We start from the raw sequence: 21,140 nt of genomic DNA on the forward strand, positions 1-21,140 counted from the left end.
GGAGCTCTGGAGTTCATGTCATGGCTAAAGGCACCCTGGTACCTTTGGTCACCAGGGTGCATCTACAGAGCTGTGTCTGACCATGTCCATGCCTGCAAGGGCCAGGGGTGCTTGAGGACAGGAGCCAGCTGAGGCTTGAGGAGAAACCTCACATTATCCCTGATCCTCAATAAATGTTCTCTGTTTTGTACACTGAAAATGCCTCAGTGCCACCACTTTGCCATCCCCTGGAGCAACCCAGGCAGGCTGTGCTGCAGGGCTGACCACATCCCTCAGTGACAAAATATCTGAGCAGGTGCTGCCATGTGTCTTTCTGATTGGGAAAAAAAAAAAGACTTTTTTGTTGCAGGGATGGTTTCAGAAACTGAGCAGGCAGGAGCAGCATCCAAGCTGCTCTGCACATAAAGACCTTACAGAATGGTTAGGAAGCCAGAAAGAATGGAATATTTTTCCTATTTTCTCTACAGCTGAAAAAACATGAAAAATCACAGGAGTGCATTTATTGCCATATTTTTGTTCCAAAGTTTTGCCTTATTTAAAAACAGAAGAAGAAGAAATAAAACTGGCTTTGCCCACCTCTCTCACTTCACCCATCCCCCTTTCCTTCCCTCCCATTTCCTGGACCTGGCTGAGGTTTTTGACTGAAAAACCCTGAGTCCAGCACAGAGGCTGAGAACACACAGAGGGACACTGAAGTATTTGTAGAGATCACAGAGGAACAGCCTGCAGGTTTACAGAGAAGAGGAGAAACCACTGTTTGATTCTGAAGCCTACAGGGGCATAGGATGTGCTCTCCTGATGCCCCTGTCTGGGTGATGGGGTCTCCTCAGACCTCATCAAACCCTTGGTCTCAAATGTTGGTGCCTGAAAATAGTAATGCTGAGATAAGGCTGGATGGAGGTGACCACATGTCCTAGAGAAACTAAGGTCCATTCCATGATGGAGAGTAAACTGGGGATGGAAAACCAGTTGAAGAAAGAGAATCCAAGGCTAAATAAACAGAGCTGAACTTAACTCTTGCTCAGGAGCCTCTTTATATCCATAATTTTAGAGGAAATATTGTCTTTGGATATGCCTTTATGTCCAGACATATCTTTTAGGTAATGAGTGACATTTTATCAGCTGCCAGAAGCAAAATGTAAGTGTACTAAAGGAAGCTTAAAAATTGCAAACAAGGGTGATTAACATGGTCTGGAGCAAGTAAAGGCCACAGGAAAAACTTCAGATGGGACTCAGTTAAAATAGACTAGAATGGAAAATGCTTTCCAGCAAGCAAACCTCTTTGGCTGTGCAGCAAACAGGCCATCTAGCTATTTTCCACTGTACAGTCTGACTGTGTGGGTACTTTTTTGAACTTCCACTGTAGTGACTTTTCCTTTTCTTGCTCTCCCTACATTATTCAGCCCTGTGAGAAGCTGGGGATGTGGTTGGAAGAGCAAGGGATTAAATCTGTCTGTGCATTCCACCCACACACAATTAGAATCTCGAATAAACATATTTATATGCAGCCAATTTAGGATACTGCACACAATCTGATACAGAATTACAGTCTTAGGAGTAAAATAGAGTGGCAATAAACTTCAGTGAAAGGGGCAGCTGTTCTTTGGGGTGGGGAGCTCCTGAGCATACCAGCAGCTCCCAACCTTGTCCTTTTCAGAATGGCAAGAGTTTTTTCCTTAATTCTTCCTGCCCAGGCTGAATTGGAGAGGTCCTTGTTTCTGTCTTGGGCACTGGTTAGAGATGGTAGGATGGCCGGAATTCTTGTGGCACTTTGGTTGGATTCTTGTTGCTCCAGACTGCTCTGTACCTGACACAGGGACAGATGCAGAGGCACAGCCGTGACCTGGTGTAACTCGTCCTGCCTCCTCCTCTCCTCTCACCACAAAATCTGCCTGCTCCAGCTGCTCTCTCAGAAAGTGCAAATGGAGTTTTGCAGGAGAGCAATCTGCAGGGATGGGAGGTGTTTTTGTAGCATGGACCTGGCAGAAAGCATAGTGTAATCCCTGCTGCCTGTCTGGAAGGCTCTGTGCTGAAGAATTACCCCTCACAGTGCTCCCCACTAGAGCCTGGACAAACTTCTCTTTTCAGCTCCACCAAAGTGTGTGCAGAACAACTTTTCTTCAGGGTGATTTCTGCCAGAAGAGAAGGACCCTGCCACTGAACTGGAGTTTGCCAGCAGTGATCTGGTAGTGCCTGTGGGTGTAGGAACTCACCTTTTCCCAGTAGCCAGAATATCTCAGTGATTTTCAAAGAAGTAATCAAAGGAGGTTATGTCCAGAGGCCTGAGTTATTTATGATACACAGGGTAGGGGCATTGACTGTATTCATAGTGTGTTTCCAAGATCCCCTTCTCTCCTGAGCCATTCAGCTACAGCAGGGGCCAACCTCTAAGATCCTGAGCAGGGGACACTCCTGCCACTGCTTAGCTCCAGACTGTACCATGCTTTTACTCAGTCTTGCAGCTCAGCCACTTATCCTTGAGCACTTTTCCTCTGTGCCAGATCCCATCCCAGTGGGCACACACTGATAGTCCCACACACTGAACTGCACCTTCCTGCACCCTGGGCACAGCCCACTCAGTGTGAACCTACACCCCTGTGAGAGACAGCATCCACACTTGAGCCAGTCACCCTCCTCTGCCCCCACAGTCAGTCTTTTTAGATGTTGCTTTAGAATGACAGGAACAACTTCCCCAGTTTCCTCATCAAGACAGACCAGGTCTCCACCATCTGTGCTCTCCATATCCGCTCACACAGACCTCCCTCTTTACTCACTTGCTTCCAGAACTGCTTCTTCAAGCAGCTGTTTACTCATGGGCATGTGCCTGGACATCCAGGAGAGACACCCCAGAGCAGGAGTGTTGCAGCATGGAACCCCTGCTGTAACAAGGGGACATTAATCAAAGGCATTCCCAGCACAGCGAATCCCAACCAGGGCTGCGTGCAGACTCAGGGCTGGATCTCCTTGGCGTGCTTCAGGGGAATGAAAAATGAAGATCAACACTGCAAACAGCACCCTGAGGAGTAGGTTGGGTTTCTCACTGGCAGGGACTCAACACTTTCGCGGAATACACCCAAAACATTGTTATTCTGATTTGTTAACTGCTGCTCACAAGGAAAATCCATTTCCTCTGGGCTTCTGTGGGATAGGAGGAGATTGGGATTTTTCCTCCATGGCTAAACCAAACTACAAATATACTGCTGGTCCCAGCTGTTGTCATATGAGGCTGTTTCTCCTTATGGAATAGCAGCATAAAACTTGAATAAACCTAAGAGAACGTGGGCTTGTCTTAGCTTTTGAGGCAAAGGAATTGTCTTCTGTTTAGGGCATTCTGTTCTGTGATGTCTACCTGATGATCGACCTGCTCTCCTCCTATCCACTGCCAATGTACACACAAATATCAACTGAGAACAATACCAGTTTGCTGTAGCCACAGACCCTATGAGTCTTTTCACCAGTCAACTCCTGTTATATTTAAATATCTCTGCCTCTTTGCTCTAGGATGGCTCTATCCTTTAGTAGGTAACCCAGGTCTAAAGCTGCCTGCCTCTCTTGGCTGAGTTTATCCCATGACACTGGGGGCTATTCAGCTTGGTTGGGTTCTGGCAAAATTCAAGTCAGTGAAAGGTACCTCATCTAAGCAGTCTGGAGAAGAGGTTTTTTTAATACTCAAACAGGTATTTTACTAGTGGTTAGAAGATTGTCCCTTCTGCCCTGCAGGATCCACCCTTACAGAAACTCCATCACTTCCTTTGCTACCAGTTTCAGTGATCCATCACCCACTGTGCAGAATGTGGGCTTTGTTTCCCATTTGAGTTTACTCAACCTATGTCTCCCAGCTATTATTTCTGGTCATGAATTTCTGCTAGATTAAAGAGCCCTTTAGCACCAGCAGCCTCTGATTGAAACAGTATTTGTGCACAGTTGTCAACTCCTCAGTTTTTCTTTTTTCATTGTTACCACAGTTAGGTTCAAACTTCCTACATTCTAGTCTTCCCCATACAGCATTCTGTCCAGCCTTGATCCTTGCTAGTGGATATTTCCTCACCACTTTTTTCTATCTTCATGACAGCTCAGAGGTGCGCAAAGTATTCCCATTGTTCACCTCTAAAGCACAGAGAGGAATTCTTGTTTGGTTTACTATTGGAAAACAGCAATAGCTTTCCTGAGTGACTTCTTACTAGGACTCAACCTCCCATCACCAGGCATGCATCTCTTCTGCAATTTTATATTTGATTCTATTAAAATACAGTCTATATGGAAACCCATTGGATCTAATACCAACCCTGGTAGATGCCCATTAGGAATATTTCTCTCAAGGTCTCTCAGATGGATCCCATTATGGACCCACAAGCCTGGCTTCTGCTAAGCCATTTTAATGGATGTACTACTGATGTTACACATCTTCATATGACAGAACCCTGAAAAATTCAAACCTTATCAAGATCAAATTACATTGTGTTGCAGCCATGCAGACAGCTTTATCAAACAAGCTTAAAATCATGCTAAATAATAAAGCATTGGAAGCACCTGTTTTATACACAAGTACCTTAATTAAGATTAGTATTACATCAATTCTTCAGTGCCTACTGAACTAAACCCTGTATCAGATTTTCCATTATTTTGCCTGGAATTTGTGTCAATCAAACTAGCACATATTTATGAGGCTCATCCTTGTGTATCTTGGCTGACTGTGGACTCAGTGCTTCAACACTTGGGACCTGCCCCAGCGCCCCAGCAGGGATTATGAAGGAACATCAGCAGGCCAGCATCTCACTCAGCCAGCCCCTGAAGGACTCCTGGCTACAGCTGCTTGGCCAAGCTGATTTCAGGCTGTTTGTCAGGAGCAGATGGTGTTTCCAACTCCCCTGGCTTTACTGAGGAGCAGAAGGCACTCCATTGCCCCCCACAGCCCCTCCTGTGGGCACAGCCCCTTCCCACTGACCCCATGCTGGCTGCCAGGCTCTGACCTCCTCTGCAGCGGGGCAGTCGGCTCAGTGGAGGGAAATGGTGAAGTCAACTGTCCTCTGCAGCAGAAGTTTGTAATGCATTGTTTGTGCAGACATCACCCCTCGCCAGAGAGACACCCAAACACGTGTACAGCTCCCAGGGTTCTCCCTGAGGTTAGCACTTAGCTGAAATTTTATCCCCATGCACAGCAGAAAATGGGATATCTCCATTTGGTCTTGTTCAGCCCTACAGATGCAAACCCAAGTCTCCACACTCCTCTGCCAATGTGTTCCATCCCTGTTCTCTCCTATTTTCTGCCAGTGGAGCTGTCTCTATTCACTAAAGATAAGGTTTTGTGGTGTGTCAGATTCAAATGAATGAGTGCATGGAGGTCAATTTTTTCATCAGTGAAAGGTTAATGCTGAACGGTACAGGATGGGGTTTATTTTTGACCTTTTCTTGTGCCAGTGAGGATATGTAATGGAATTTTCTACAAGTCCAGCAGGCATATACCTGGAATGTTACCTGTCAGCTGAAGTCATCTGGAATTTTTCTAGATCACAGGAGTGAAACAGCCAGTATTTGAACCTCAAAGGAAACACCAGTGATTCAGTAGGTGTGGTTCTTCCTTCTGAGTCAGGGCTGAAATGCAATGCCAAACTGTGCTGGGTTGCCAGAGGACTTCGTTTTTATTTGAAATATTGAAACCAACTTGAGTCTTTGTGGTGATTTAATATAGCATGATATTATACTGGACGGTAATCCAGTTAGGATTAAATTAACTGGCCTCCCTATATTGCTTCTGTCACTCAATGCCAGCAGGATGATTCTTTCTTTTCCTGAAGCCTTCAGAAGAATCAGGTTGCTCTGACTAATTGAGGGATCCTAAGAAGATATTTTTAGGGTGGATTTAAGATGCCCAGAACTGTATCCTGTGGATTTCTTGTATTAGTTCTGGTTCAGTATGCACTTGAGGATATGCTGGCTATCAGTGCAGGAGTGTTGGACGAAAGAGTTGTAACATTTGACTTTTCCACCATGCAGAGGGCAAATTTCCCTTCAGAGCATTTTAATAAATATAAAATTCTTCCAACCATCTGCCCTGAGAGCCAGTGCTGGCTTGATTTGGGATGCCCAGTGAGGGACTGCTCCTGTTCTGAGACAAAGGCTTAGTGGATGTGATGGCCCCTCTTGAGTAACTACGTAACAGGTGAGTGAAGACCTGTTGTAAAATTGTCTTTATGCTCCATAAGTAAGACTGAATCACAAGAGAGAGAGTGGGAAAGCAGTATTTTTAGTGATATATAATAACACTTCAGACTGTTGTACATAGCAGAACACCTTTTTTATTTGTCTCATGGACTGATTTCCCGAAGCAAGAAGCACTTTGAGGCAGAATCCTTCCTCAAGAACAGGCTTTCCCTGCTGGTGTGAGGAGGCTTCAGGGACAGCGGGAAACATTGCACTGCCCCACAACAGCATCCACAGCACTCAGCTCCCTGTGAACACACACAAATCCTTTCTCCCTGTGTTGTTTCTTGCAGGTAAATTATGACCACTTTACTATTAGTGTTTGTGTGTTTGCAAGTCATCACGGCAGCCGACTCTGTGGAGCTCTCAGGTACGTGTTCAGGGCATGGCAAAGCAGGACTGAGCCCTGTGCTGCACTCTGGCCCCATCCCCAACCACAGCCAGCCCCCAGAAATAAATGTGCCCAAGATCTGTGCTGTGCACACACAGGGCTGCTCTGTTTGGATGGCTGCTGTGCCACTGCAGCCTCTCACTGCTCTGGTGCTTGGGAAGCCAGGCAGATAGCTGCAGATTTGTGGGGAAACTGTGAGAATGTCAGCATTTCCCTTTTGAAATATTATCAGGTGTGATCTCGTAGAGTTGGCAGCAGCTATGCTGCAGCAGAGCCCTTTGTTCCCTTCACTCCCATACCCAGCACTGGTCCAAAACTCAAAATTGCCATAACTCCGCTTTCTAGACTAGACCAAAAAAGTTCTGTCTGAATATGTGGGTGCAGGTTTGCACAGCAGATACAGGCACTGGATCATATGGAAACATGGAACACTTTGTACTACATGTGCTATTGATGTAACCATTGCTCTGTTTGGGAACTGACAGACAGTAGTGATGGCCTGGAAGTCAAGATACCTGAGCAGTCTCCCCTGCGTGTTGTCCTGGGAAGCTCCCTGAACATCCCGTGCTACTTCAACATCCCAGAGGAGCAGGACCCCAGTGTCATGCTGACCCCACGGATCAAATGGAGCAAGCTGTCCAACGGGACCGAGGTTGTCCTGCTGGTGGCCACGGGCGGGCGGATCCGGCTCAACGGCGAGTACAGGGATGTGATCTCCCTGCCCAACTACCCCGCCATCCCCACCGACGCCTCGCTGGAGATTAAGGCGCTGAGATCCAACCACACCGGCATTTACCGCTGCGAAGTCATGTACGGCATCGAGGACAGACAGGACACCATAGAGGTCCTGGTGAAAGGTGGGATCCTCCTCTTTTCTCTCAGTGCCTTGCTGCTTGGCCCGGGCACAAGGGAGGAAGAGTCACTCAGGCAGAGAATGCAGTGCTCTCCTCATAGGAGTAAGCCCTTTCTCTCAGGTCACAGAGAAGGTGATGGGTGGGTGAGCAGAAGCCACAGGCCAGGAATTATTTTAGAAGGCTAGGACCAGACTAAACAAACCAGTAAAATGACTCATGGCAGAATATGACAAGAAAATTACTCTTCAGGCAGAATGTGAGTTACAGAGACAGCAAGATGACATCCTTGGCAGGAGGAGGTACTGGATACACTAGGCTATTGCTCTAGCAGGTAAAGCTGGAACAGGGCCCTTATCAGACATTTAACTTTTTTCCAAACATTTTAGGAGATGGGATGCCCTCATCTGGAGAACTGGGCTGTTCTGGAAAAACTTCCATTACCGTATTGCAAAGCCTGTCCTAGTAATAGGTGGATAAAATAACAAATGTTTTGTGCAATCCTTCTCTTGTTTTGTGGTTTTTGCCTTCTGTATAAGACAGGGAGACAGCTTCCACTGCAGGACTGTACAGGGCAAAGTTTAATTTTGCCTTTTTCTTGTGCCTTCTCTGGAAGGTAAGGGGCTGGTGATTGTGAGTAGTGTCCATTGTCTTTTCCAGGCATCGTATTCCACTACAGAGCAATCTCCACAAGGTACACCCTGAACTTCGAGAAGGCAAAGCAGGCCTGTATCCAGAACAGTGCTGTCATTGCCACCCCCGAGCAGCTGCAGGCTGCCTACGAGGATGGGTACGAGCAGTGTGATGCTGGCTGGCTGGCTGACCAGACTGTCAGGTGAGAAGCCACACAGGGGAAGGGAAAGCCACAGCAGCATTGTTAGGGAATGACTCCTGTAATGAAGCCACGAACTGAAAGGGGTTTCTAAATTGTAGCTGTTGTAACTGCTGGTGTGCAAAGGGGGGTGCTGGATTGCAAGCCATTCTCTACTAGGGGGGAATCTCTAGTGGGAAAGCAGAGTGGCCACTGTCCTCCTCGGCTGGTGGGGACAACTGGGTGGATAATGGTTTCATTCTGATCCTCCATCCTCCCTGAACAAAACCAATGCTGTGCCAAGATGCACAAATTTGGCTCAACCAGACTGAGCTGTGCATCCCTCGCTGGGGAGGCACCTTGTCCTCACGTCTTTGCTCAGTGTTTCAAGGGCCGTCAGAGTGAGGGCAGGACAGCAGATCATCCTTCCCCATAACCTGGGAAAAGCCATAAATCACGACTTGAGCAGTCCTCTGCAGCTGCCTCCCAGCTTTCTGCAGCTGCCAGGATCCTGCCCCCACTCCTTATCCACAATCTCTCCTCAGGTACCCCATCCACTGGCCCCGGGAGCGCTGCTATGGCGACAAGGATGAATTTCCAGGAGTGAGGACCTACGGTGTCCGTGAGCCAGATGAAACCTATGATGTTTACTGCTATGCAGAGCAAATGCAAGGTGATTTGGGGCTTTTATTGTTACTAGATGCTGAAGCAGCCAAAGCCCTGATCATGCCTAGACTGGACAACAGCAAATAGAGAAAAGACAGGTTAAAGCTGGAAAGCACATACCCTCACCAGCCCAGATGTTCTCTACAGTCTTTTTATTAGACCTTGGACAATTTTAATGTCAAATGACTAATGCAGTACAGAGGGTGGAGTCTGTCTAACTTCCATCCACGCCATAATGCCTGGTCAGCCATTTGAGTGTGTGACTATCAGATGTGTCAATTATTCATGCTTATGACAGGGATCCATTGGAATATTCAGCACAACAGAACTGCAATTATCCTTTATCTCCCCCTTGCCCTGTGGCTCCAGCTGGTGTGGTGTGTTTTGCTCAAATCTGCATTTGGTCTGTAAGACTCACTTTCTTCTGATCTTTAAAAAGTCAACAACATGGGCTCACATTTCAGCTCTAGCACACAGAGGCCTTCGTCTTATCCAAACTCTTAGGACTGGGAAAGAGCCAGAAAGGGAATTGGGATCAAAATGTACAGGTAATTCCAGTGCTGATGGATGGTGTGATTGCAGGCAAAGTCTTCTACGCCACTGCCCCAGAGAAGTTCACCTTCCAAGAAGCTTTCGACAAATGCCGCAGTTTGGGAGCGCGCCTGGCCACCACGGGGGAGCTGTACCTGGCCTGGAAGGACGGCATGGACATGTGCAGCGCGGGCTGGCTGGGCGACCGCAGCGTGCGCTACCCCATCTCCAGGGCTCGCCCCAACTGCGGGGGCGGCCTGGTGGGCGTGAGGACCGTGTACCTGCACGTGAACCAGACCGGGTACCCCCACCCCGACTCCCGCTACGACGCCATCTGCTACAGCGGTGAGTGCCCACCCAGCAGCGCCTCTGCGCACCAGCAAAGAGAGCTCCCTGGCCAGACACGGCCTCTTGCTTCTTTGTTGTTGTTTTGGGGTTTGTTTTGTTTTAAAGCGGAGAGACAGCAAGTTTGGCAAAGGACTAAGTCCTCTGCCCATGTTGAGGTAGAGAGCAGATCCAGAAAGGCTGCTTGACCTGTACATGGGAGGCTCTGCAGAGGTAAGGCAGTCCGTGTCTCTCCAGTGCTCCCACACCCTCCTGCTTTTAAAGCTCTCCTGGAGACACGAGGCAGAGCTCTGGTGTTTCATATACAAGGCTTTGAATGCTGGAGGAGGAAGTAGGAGAAAGAGAACAGGTCTGACCCTGAAGGTGTGTGTAGTGATGTGATGTGGTGCAGATGCATGACTGAGTTTCCACGCTGGAATAAATCTGAGACTGACGCAGTCTCTGGGAATAGTGGATTAAAATTGCACCCAGGAAGTGAAGAGCATCCCTGCTGCTCCCCTTCTCTTCTAACTGTACACTTCTCCCTGCAGCAAGAAGAGGGAAAAACACAGTGATACATGTCTCTATTCAGGGCAACCACAGGCCAACATTCAAATAGGATTGGCATGGTTAAAAAAAAAAACAATATTTTAAAATATGTGTTGAGACCCTTCTGATCAGATCTGTTGTGCCCAGATACATCTCCCAGACCCGTGGAGGTACCCAGTTATGTGGCCAAGCTAAAGACTGGTCCACTAAGCCACAGCCTTTCAGTTATCTCAGGGTTTGCCTCTGAAACTGCTGCATATGATCAGTCCTTGTCTGAGCATCTTTATAGAAATCCCTGAATCCCTTGAGATCTGAAACGTACTGGCTAAAATGAACTAGTAGTAAAATGAAATTGGAAAAGGAGCAGGGAATGCATTATTAGAGGAAAACCCAGGCATTGTCTCATACTCTTTCCCTTCCCAGCCAAGACCTGCCTTGCTGCACATCCAAGATGTGATCCATCTCCCCCTTACCTGCCCTCACAGTCCTATTTCGTGCTGCTCTGCAAACCACTGGCCTTGTCATCTGAGCTTCTCAGTGCCACGTTAAGCACATTCTCCTAGACCCAAGGGATGTGGCTTGAACAGGAAAGTGATTTGGAAGGGGAAAGGTGGGAGCTGTTTGAATGTGTTTGGTACAGCAAGTGGCCTCAGCTGCCCTGGCACTGGTTAGGATGCTCATACGGGATGAGCTCCCAAGTCTTGGCGTGGGCAGAGCAGAAGGAGATCGTGATCCTGCTGAGGTTTCACGCACCAAGTGAGAGCATCCAGTTGTCTTTCTCCCACGGCTCAGACAGGTGTGCCGTGGGGGTATCCAAGCTCCCCGACTTCCCTCTGTCCACCTTAACTTCCGTGCAGCAGGCACTAGAGGTCAGTACAGACTTGGATATGGGCAAGGTGTTCCCGGGAAGGAGAACTGGAAGGAGCGCGGGCAATGTCCCCTCTGATTAACCAGATCTGGTGGCTCGGTGCCTCGTGACTCTGCCCTCCGTACTGAGGTATTGTACAGAGCCACAGTGCAGGAAGGAAAACCATGTCTTTTACCAAATTGTCACGATTTCCCTGGTCCTCTCAGAGCCAGAGACTCCCAGCTGCTTCTCGGAGGCAGCACCAGTGGGGTTCACCCCATCGGACTGACATCACCCTCTCTCATTGCCGCTTTGTGTCCTGCTGCAGGGGACGACATTGAGAGCCTGATCCCAGGGCAGTATATCGACGAGATTGGGAGCGAGCTGGGCAGCGCTTTCACAGTCCAGACTGTCACCCAGACGGAGGTGGAGCTGCCCCTGTCACGCAATGCCACGGAGGAGGAGGCCCGCGGCAGCATCGCCACCCTGGAGCCCATTGAGATCTCGCCCGCTGCCACCGGGCTGTACGAGGGCTTCACTGCCCTGCCCGAGCTCTTCACCACCCCTGTCACGGTGGAGACAGCTGCCACAGAGGAGGAAAACGTCACCACGGAGGATGTCACAGCGCTGTGGACTGCACCTGAAGAGGCCACCACCATAGATTTAGGCACTGCCGTCACCACCATAGCCTTAGGCACTGCCAGTGACACTGAAACAGCAGAGGTGAGCTCGGTGGAAGAGGTCACGGGGGTGACTGCCACCCCAGGACTGGAGTCTGCCCTGACGTCCACAGCAGAAGATCAGCTTGTGAAAGTGACAGCTGCCCCCGGTGCCGGTCACCTTCCCGAGCAGCCCATCTCCCCCACAGGTATGTCACAGGACTCCGAGAGGCCTGAAGGTCAGCTTATTCCAGAGGTTACCATTCAGCTGAAAACAGCCTGAGTTCCTGCCATCACAGAGGGCATCCAGGTCCCTGGAGGCCTTTTTGGAGTCAGGGACAGGCTGAGCATCTCCATCACAGTAAGGCAGGAGGGGTGAGGAGAAGGCTGTGGGCCACCCCATCATGTGCTGACCAGGGCTCAGCTGGCTGATGCTTGGGCTGCAGTGGTCACACTCTGCTCTCCCATATCCATCTGACTCCAGGGAAGGGGAAAGTCAAGGCAAGAAGACCTTAGAGGAGGGTCTAAGAACATCATCCTCAGTAACAGCAAGGCTCCATGAATGAGGCATTTCCAGCAAAAGGGGTTTGAGAGGGCCTGGTCCGTGCACTGGTTTTTGGAAAACCATTTCTGGTCACACATCTCAGTGCAGGGGGGTCCTGTACCTGCTGTCTCACCACAGCTTCTTTTCCCCCCAGGTGTGGTGTTTCACTACCGTGCAGCCACCAGCAGATACGCCTTCTCCTTTGTCCAAGCCCAGAAGGCCTGCCTGGAGAACAGTGCTGTGATTGCCACCCCCCAGCAGCTCCAGGCTGCCTACGAGGCTGGCTTCGACCAGTGTGATGCTGGCTGGCTGCGGGACCAGACAGTCAGGTAAAGTTACACTGACCTGGGGAAGACACCCTTCAAAATTACTATTCAGCCATGAAATTGAGGCATTATTCTGGTTTGTCCTGCTGCTCTCCTCACCAACACCGAAATCTTTGCTGACCTAAAATTTTCTCCAGGCCATGATATTCAGTGGCCAATAGACATGTTCTTGTCCACTTTTTTTCCTCATTTCCTCACCTGTGTATACATCTTGCACCAGTGAGCCTTTCTGGTGTGTAGGAAGAGTAGCAGAAAATTTGTGTTTATTGCCTGTAAGTGGACTTGTCTCTGAGTCACACTGCTCTGAGCCTCAAACAGTGAAGAGTTCATGTCCTGCTCCCAAGCATACTGAGGTCCTTCAGTCCTGCCTACATAAGGCTGACCTTGGATTACCTCCTCTCTCCCTTTTTTTGGTAGATATCCCATTGTGAATCCCCGAAATAACTGCATAGGGGACAAAGAGAACGCTCCAGGTGTGCGGTCATACGGCATGCGCCCGGCCTCGGAGACCTATGACGTGTACTGCTACATCGACAGGCTCAAGGGTACATCCTCCCCCGTCCCCTGGGCACTGCTGCCGAGCAAAAGCGTGCTCCACACCTCCACCTCTGTCTGCAGATGGCGGGGATGCAGGGATTCACCCGTGTTTTCCCTCCCATCCCTCAGGCGATGTGTTCTTCGCAACCCAGCCGGAGCAGTTCACCTTCGCAGAAGCCCAGCGGTACTGCGAGAGCCAGAACGCCACGCTGGCCTCTGTGGGCCAGCTGCACGCGGCCTGGAGGCAGGGCCTGGACAGGTGCTTCGCGGGCTGGCTGGCGGACGGCAGCCTGCGCTACCCCATCGTGAGCCCCCGGCCCGCCTGCGGCGGGGACGCGCCGGGCGTCAGGACCGTGTACCAGCACCACGACCAGACGGGCTTCCCCGACCCGCTGTCCCGGCACCACGCCTTCTGCTTCAGAGGTACCCTCCCAGCCCCGGCAGGGCGCAGAAACCTGTCTCCTCGGGGAAAGGGATTTCAAAAGGGCGTGCTGGGGTGCTGGTTTGAGTGAGGCACTTCACCGGTATCTTGTATTGTGAATTTTTGGAAACTCTCTCCAATGTCTTTTTGTTTCAGCTCTGCCTCCTGTGGAGGAGGAGGGGGTCACCCCATTCTTTGAAGATGTGCTGGCAACACAAGTGATCCCCGGAGTGGAGGGGGTGCCCTCTGGGGAGGAGGTGACCATGGAGACAGAGTCTGCCACTCAAACTGAGAATCAGACAGCCTGGGGTACAGAGGTCTTTCCAACCGATGTGTCACTGCTCTCAGGTGGGTTCAGAGCTTCCTTGTAGCCTGTGTCATGCTGGGCTGGTGGTGTAGGGTTGGGACCCTCACAAACTAAAAATAATTTTTCCAACTCCTTCTCTTTGTCTGCTCTTTCTTTTCCAGTGAGTCCATCTGCTTTTCCTCCAGCTACCATAGCACCAGACGAAACAAGTACCAATGCTTCTGTCAGCGAAGTGTCAGGGGAGGTGACTGAATCTGGAGAGCATCAAGTCAGTGGTGAACCTTTGGCATCGGGGTGGGTACCTGGAGTTCCAGATACAAGTGGAGAACCAGCTTCTGGAGTTTTTGAACTTAGTGGAGACCACTCAGGGATTGGAGAGAGCGGATTACCATCAGTAGACCTGCATGCCAGTGGCTTCCCACCTGGAGAAAGTGGGCTGCCCTCGGGAGACCTGAGCGGTGTGTCTCCTGGCGTTGTTGATATCAGTGGCCTGCCTTCTGCGGAGGAGGAGGTGTCGGTGTCTGTTTCAAGGATACCAGGAATCAGAGGGATGCCACCTGAAGTGGAAAGCAGCGGGCTGCCTTTTGGAGTGAGCGGAGAAATCTCTGGCACTGAGTTAGTCAGTGGCGTGTCCTCTGGAGAGGAAAGTGGACTCGCCTCTGGTTTCCCTACGGTCTCTCTTGTGAATACCACGTTAGTGGAAGTTGTAACGACAGTGACAGAACGGCAAGAGGAGGGAAAAGGATCCATTGGAGTCAGCGGTGAGGAAGATCTGTCAGGGTTCCCATCCTCTGGGTGGGACAGCAGTGGTGGAACCCAAGGCTTGCCCTCAGGAGCTGAGCCCAGCGAGGAGCCCTCGGGGGCCCCCGAGCACAGCGGGCTGCCCTCGGGAGGGTCTGAACTGAGTGGGTTGCCCTCAGGACTGGATGCCAGTGGAGAAACCTCTGGAACACAGGAGATCAGTGGCCTGGTGGACCTGAGTGGCCTTACCTCTGGTATTGATGGAAGCAGTGAGGCCTCCGGCATCACCTTTGTAGATGCCACTTTGGAGGAAGTGACCACAACCCCGCCAATTACAGGAGCAGAAGCAAAAGAGACTTTGGAAACCAGTGGATTGCCTTCAGGAGACGAAGATGGATCAGGCATGGTATCTGGGAGTTTAGACACCAGTGGTGAGCCTTCCGGGCATGTGGACTTTGGTGGGAGTGTTTCTGGAGTGCTGGAGATGAGTGGATACCCAAGTGGAGTGATAGACAGCAGTGGAGATATCTCTGGAGTTGATGTCACCAGTGGTCTGCTGTCTGGAGAGGAAAGTGGACTCACCTCTGGCTTTCCCACGGTGTCTCTTGTGGATACTACTCTGGTGGAAGTTGTAACGCAGACCTCAGTGGCACAAGAAGTGGGAGAAGGACCATCTGGGATGATAGAAATCAGTGGATTTACTTCTGGAGACAGAGGACTATCTGGAGAAGGGTCTGGAGCTGTGGAGACCAGTGGGTTTCCTTCAGGGGCAGGAGACTTGAATGAAGAGCCATCTGGAATCCCAGATATCAGTGGAGGCTTTTCTGGAGCCACAGATCTAAGTGGACAGTCCTCAACAGTGACTGATATCAGTGGGGAGGCCTCAGGGCTTCCAGGAATCACTTTATTCACTTCTGATTTAGTAGAAATGGTGACAAGACCAACAGTATCACAGGAGCTGGGTGGGGAAACTGTCACATATCCCTACAGCTTGGGACCAAGTGGGGAAACCTCTGCATCTGGTGAACTAAGTGGGGAAACATCTGCACTGCCAGAAAGTGCTCTAGAAACATCAACAGCTTATGAAATCAGTGGTGAAACATCTGCATTTCCTGAAACTGGTTTAGAAACATCCACGATTCATGAAATCAGTGGGGAGACATCTGCATTTCCCGATTTTAACACAGAAACATCAACAATTCAAGAAATCAGTGGGGAAACCTCTGCATTTCCTGAAATTTTCACAGAAACATCCACAAGTCAGGAAGCCAGGGGTGAAACATCTGGGTATCCTGAGATTATCATAGAAACATCCACAGGTCAAGAAGTAAGTGGTGAAACTTCTGCGTTTCCTGGAAGTGGCACAGAAACATCCACAATACAAGAAATCAGTGGGGAAACATCTGCATTTCCTGAAATTAGAATAGAGACATCCACAAGTCAAGACATCAGTGGGGAAACGTCTGCGTTTCCTGAAATTAGAATAGAAACATTCACAAGCCAAGAGGCCAGGGGTGAAATATCTGGCTATCCTGAAATTAGCATAGAAACTTCGACGGTCCACGAAACCAGTGGAGAAACATCTGCCTTTCCTGAAATCAGCATAGAAACTTCAACAGTGCATGAAATTAGTGGAGAAAGTTCTGCATTTCCTGAAATTAGAATAGAAACATACACAAATCAAGAAGCCAGGGGTGAAACATCTGCCTACCCAGAAATTAGCATAGAAGCTTCAACGGTCCATGAAACCAGTGGGGAAACTTCTGCATTTCCTGAAATCAGCATCGAAACTTCGACAGTCCATGAAATCAGTGGGGAAATGTCCTCCTTTCCTGAAATTAGCATAGAAACTTCGACAATCCATGAAACCAGTGGTGAAATATCTGTATTTCCTGAAATTAGAATAGAAACATCCACAGGTGAAGAAGCTCGAGGTGAAATATCTGCATTTCCTGAGATTAGCATAGAAACCTCTACAGTCCATGATATCAGTGGGGAGACATCTGCATTCCCTGAGTTTAGCATAGAAACACCAACAAGTCAAGAAGCCAGGAGTGAAACATCTGCCTATCCTGAAATTTTCATAGAAACATCCACAGTTCAAGAAGTCAGTGGGGAAACTTCTGCATTTCCTGAAATTAGAATAGGAACACCCACAAGTCAAGAAGCCCGAGGTGAGACATTTCCTGAGATCAGCATAGAAGCATCCACAGTCCATGAAACCAGTGGGGAAGTCTCTGCATTGCCTGCTGCTAACATCAGAACAGCTGCCACATCTTTGGCCAGTGGGGAGCCTTTTGGTACTCCTGAGGAGAAGGAGATTCCTGACACAACATCTGGATCTGTGACACACTCTGTCGCAGGCATTTCAGGGGAAACCTCTGTCCCAGACACTGTAATTAGTACCAGGACTCCAGATGCTGAACCAACACAGGGACTCAGGAACCCTGAAGAGGCTCAGCTTGAAATGGAGCCTTCCCCTCCCGTGGTGTCAGAACAAGAGACAGAGACAGCTGTTGCTCCAGACAATCCCCATCTGCTGGCCACCACCACTGCTGCCCTGCCCCAAGTCTCACAAGAGGCAATTGACGCATTAGGACCCACTACAGAAGGTAATGTGTCTCATATGGAAGGGAAAGCTTTGTGGAAGGGAAGGAGGGGGCATAGCTGTCAGGTTTTTTGGTTTTTATACAGCAGAGAATATTAACACGGAAGCAGACATTGTTCTGATGGAAAGCCATAAACATGGGGTTTTCCACATGTCATGATCACAGAATCACAGAATTGTTTAAGTTGAAAAAGACCTTTATGATCTTGGAGTCCAAACACTAACCCAGCACTGCCGAGTCCACCACTAACCCATGTCCCTTGGTGCCAGCTCTACGTGTCTTTTAAATCCCCTCAGGGGTGGTGGCTCAACCTTTTCCCTGGGCAGCCTGTTCCAATGTTCCACAGAGTGGCTCCACCTGCCAGAGTTTTCCACCCTGCATGCAGCTGAGAAGTTGGAGAAGATGGGCTGCTAGTCTCAGTCCTGTTTCTCCTTCCGTGGTGGGCTGACTTGCTGCCTACAGCTCCAAGTATTGCTCAGCAAGGGGCCACCCTCTGGTCTGTGTCTTATGCTGCTCTCTGCAGCTACAATAGGATAAACGTGTGAGATAATGCTCAGAGCATCATTGGCTTTTGTCAGATCTATTGATAAATGCCCATCCCTCCACCCTGCCTTTTTAGTGTTTCAGTGCTCTGTCTTTGGTTGAGCCCCCTTGCTGCCACAAAGAGACACAATATTTAACCCTAATTAACCATTTATGGTGAAAACGCTCTCCTGGCACCATTTCCTGAGAAGAGTTCACATGCTGTGAAAGCATTAGTGCACTGCAGTGAGAAAAAAAAACAAGATGCAAGACATTGTGCCTCTTGGCCAAGGGAGATGCCCAGTCCTGGTAACACAGGATGTCCAGCAGCATCCCTGGACACAGCTTGGTTTCCATTTGCTGCCATCAGAAGCTGGCACCTGGGGATAAGCCTCATTAAAAAGCCATCAGTGCTTGTGCTGTTGGATGAATGTCCTGCATGTGCTCACTTCTCAAAAAACCATAGATTCATGTAGGACCACGTGTTGCTTAAATGTGGTACAAAAATCCATGTGCAAAGAGATTTGCTCACTTCCTTCTGGCAAAAGTGTCACCAATTCTACCCCTTCCCACATAACCTCCTAAACTGCTTCTTTTGGGTGGATTTACACCATTCAGCATAGCTTGCCCTGGGCTCAGTAAGGGTCTGTAAGTGCAGGGCTTTGTGAAGCTCAGCCTGGTTTCTAACGTCATTCCCATCCCCAAAGTGTTTCCGATGAGTCACCGCAGTTCCCTCTGCTCTCTCCCTGTGGGAGCACAGGTAATCACAAACCTTTGTTCCCTGAGCAGCACATCCTCCCCTCTGCCTGAGCAGCTGCCCTGGGACATGCAGGAGTGGGAGAGGGCAGATGGGCAGGGACATTCCCACAGCACTGCTCCAGCCTGGAACAGCACCCGGGGCTTGCCAGGGTGGGACAGGAGTTATGGACCCAAAAACCCTTCCTGCAAAAGTAGGCTCTGCTTTTGGGCCGTGCCCACTGCCACGTCCAAGCCCAGAGACAAAAATAAGCCAGCAAAGGCAGCATGGAGGGGGAGGAAGGAAGCCAGTGAGGCTCACTAAAAAAAAAAAAAAAAAAAAAAAAAAAAAAAAAAAAAAAAAAAATTTAAAAAGATATTGGCCCCAAAATATGGATTTTATTCCACTGCTTTTTCTTTTTAAAAATTAACCACAAGGCGGTTGCCAGATTCCTCAGACCATTTGTTAGCCAACATTTTTGTGAAGTATTTTGAAAGAAAACCATGTGTTCAGCAGCTCATGTGTGAAGAATCTTGAAAAATGTTCTGAAATTGGAATATGTGTATTTGCAAGTCACAGAGAGGACAATGTAACAGCTGGGGTTTCTTAACAGGAGACAGCAAGAGGTAAGCAACCACTGCATGAAGTTTAATTGTAGACTTCCAAATTACAAATGGACTTGAACACATGTGTATGGCTGGTATTCCCACCAGGGAAGATTTTCTAGGGTAAAACTTCTCTTTTATTGGTAAACTTTACTACAATGTCCCTACAGAGTTAAATGCAGCACTGGTCAGGCTATGAAGGAAGCTTATCTAGGTGGCAAAAAAGTTTGTTGAATGTGAATTCAGAACATCCCTACAACAAGGCAAGCCTCTTCTATAGAATTACAGCAAAGAGATGGCAAAAGAAAAAAAAAAGAAAATTTAAAAAGAAAAAAAAAAGAAAAAAGAAAAAAAAAAGAAAAAGAAAAGGAATCCTAGGTTTCCTTTTTTCGGCTGTTACTTTTTACAGAGCTCTGGAGATTGTGAACAGGGAAAGTCTACAAGGAAGAATCTAGGCTGGATCCCAAAATATTTCCCATGTTGTGGCTGTCTTTTCACTTGAATCTTCCCAGTCTTGAAATTTAACTCTTGCAAAAAAGATCTTGCAAAAAACCTCAGCTCCCATGTGCATGCCTTGTGCTGTGCTCAGGGTTTGTAGGGTGCAATGGGTGCCCAAGCAGTGCAGTGGATTTTGACTGACATTAAAGAACGGGTCAAGCTGGTTCAGCTTTTCAGGAGCTTAGACTGAGGAACAGGAAGAAATGTGGATTTTGCCCTCTGGCCCTGTTGTTGGAGGGTTCCAGTTAGATCCAGCAGTCTATTTAGTGGGATGATTTAAGAAGAATGATATTATTCTGCTCTGTTGGAGCTAAAAGTTTCTCTAAAAGCCAGAGCCAGAAGACCGAAGATTAACACTTGGAGTGCCAGTATGTTTTAGTTTTTAACCAAATTGAAAGCTGAGCGTGTACATGCCTTTAGTCAGCATTTGATTCCTTCATGAGGACAGGAACCCCACAAGCTGAAAGAATTGTCCATAGCTTGGCTTCCTCACCCAGGGATTTGCCAACTCAGCGGGTCTTTTTGCTTCTGGTAGCATTTGAAGACAAATAATTATTAGCTGAAAATACATGCTGGCACTTCAGTGAAAGGCTGCGGTTTGGAGCTCTCAGACCAGTCAATGACTTAAAAACTTCATGCCAGTTGTGGGGGAAAAGAGAAATGTGCTGAAATGGCATCTTTTAATGTTAAATTTTGCTTGTCTCTGGTGAAACAAGTCCATGAAGTCTGTTGCCTATGGCCCCATACAGCAGAAGGATGGAATACAAATGAGGAAAGATCTTAATAGGCTTTCCTCATACTCCACAACCTGGAATTCCAAGGAATTGAGTTTTGTTGGTCCAGAGAAACTCATCCAGAAGAAAAGTCAAAAAAATATTCACCTGATTCAGAGTGTTTCACCCAATGTGGAATGCAAATTATGTTCTCATGAAGAGGATGGAGGTCCCAATCCTGGCTGAGAGGCACAGACCCTTTGTGGTTGAGCAGATGATTTCATGTCTCCTAGACACAGTGTCTGCTTCGCATCAGAAGTTAATTTGCTGAAACAAAATTATACCTCTTCCTCTGCAGAGGTAACCTACAGTCTTGGATTAGTTTTATTTACACGTCCATTTAATTTTACACAAAATATCTTGGTGACAGAGATCCAAATTTCCTGAGTTCTTCTTCCATGAGAGCATTAGACAAATTGAAAGTTCCAGTAGATCAACAAGTCCTCCTTGAAATTTGATGGTCTCTACTAAAAAAGAGTTTTTTAAAGGCTGAAGCAATGCCTGCTCCTTCTGCTGAATGGAGGCTTTGATTCAATTATTGTAATTAATTATTTTAATGACTTAATTGTTCATTGTAAGTCAGTAGTTGGCTATTTGATGTTCAATACTAGCATTTAACTTAAAATGTGAGAGAACAGGTTTCTCCAACTCCTCCCATTCTTTTCATCTGGAGTCACCCTACAATTGCTCC

General features: G+C 48.4%; 1 protein-coding gene across 2 annotated transcripts in view; it reads left to right on the top strand.

Annotated features, from left to right (window-relative positions):
* The window catches only part of ACAN (aggrecan), a 48,881-nt gene that overhangs the window by 16,157 nt on the left and 11,584 nt on the right, over window positions 1-21,140 (top strand). For both annotated transcript variants that reach the window (XM_063413006.1, XM_063413005.1), the window contains exons 2-12: window positions 6,495-6,571; window positions 7,078-7,449; window positions 8,104-8,278; window positions 8,800-8,927; window positions 9,503-9,796; window positions 11,500-12,039; window positions 12,529-12,703; window positions 13,118-13,245; window positions 13,367-13,660; window positions 13,815-14,006; window positions 14,127-17,318. In XM_063413006.1, coding sequence (XP_063269076.1) covers window positions 6,502-6,571; window positions 7,078-7,449; window positions 8,104-8,278; window positions 8,800-8,927; window positions 9,503-9,796; window positions 11,500-12,039; window positions 12,529-12,703; window positions 13,118-13,245; window positions 13,367-13,660; window positions 13,815-14,006; window positions 14,127-17,318 — 5,560 coding nt within the window. In that variant the 5' untranslated portion in view covers window positions 6,495-6,501. The remainder of the gene's footprint in view (window positions 1-6,494; window positions 6,572-7,077; window positions 7,450-8,103; window positions 8,279-8,799; window positions 8,928-9,502; window positions 9,797-11,499; window positions 12,040-12,528; window positions 12,704-13,117; window positions 13,246-13,366; window positions 13,661-13,814; window positions 14,007-14,126; window positions 17,319-21,140) is intronic.

This window comes from Prinia subflava, chromosome 15 (assembly GCF_021018805.1).
Source record: "Prinia subflava isolate CZ2003 ecotype Zambia chromosome 15, Cam_Psub_1.2, whole genome shotgun sequence".
Classification (NCBI taxonomy): domain Eukaryota; kingdom Metazoa; phylum Chordata; class Aves; order Passeriformes; family Cisticolidae; genus Prinia; species Prinia subflava.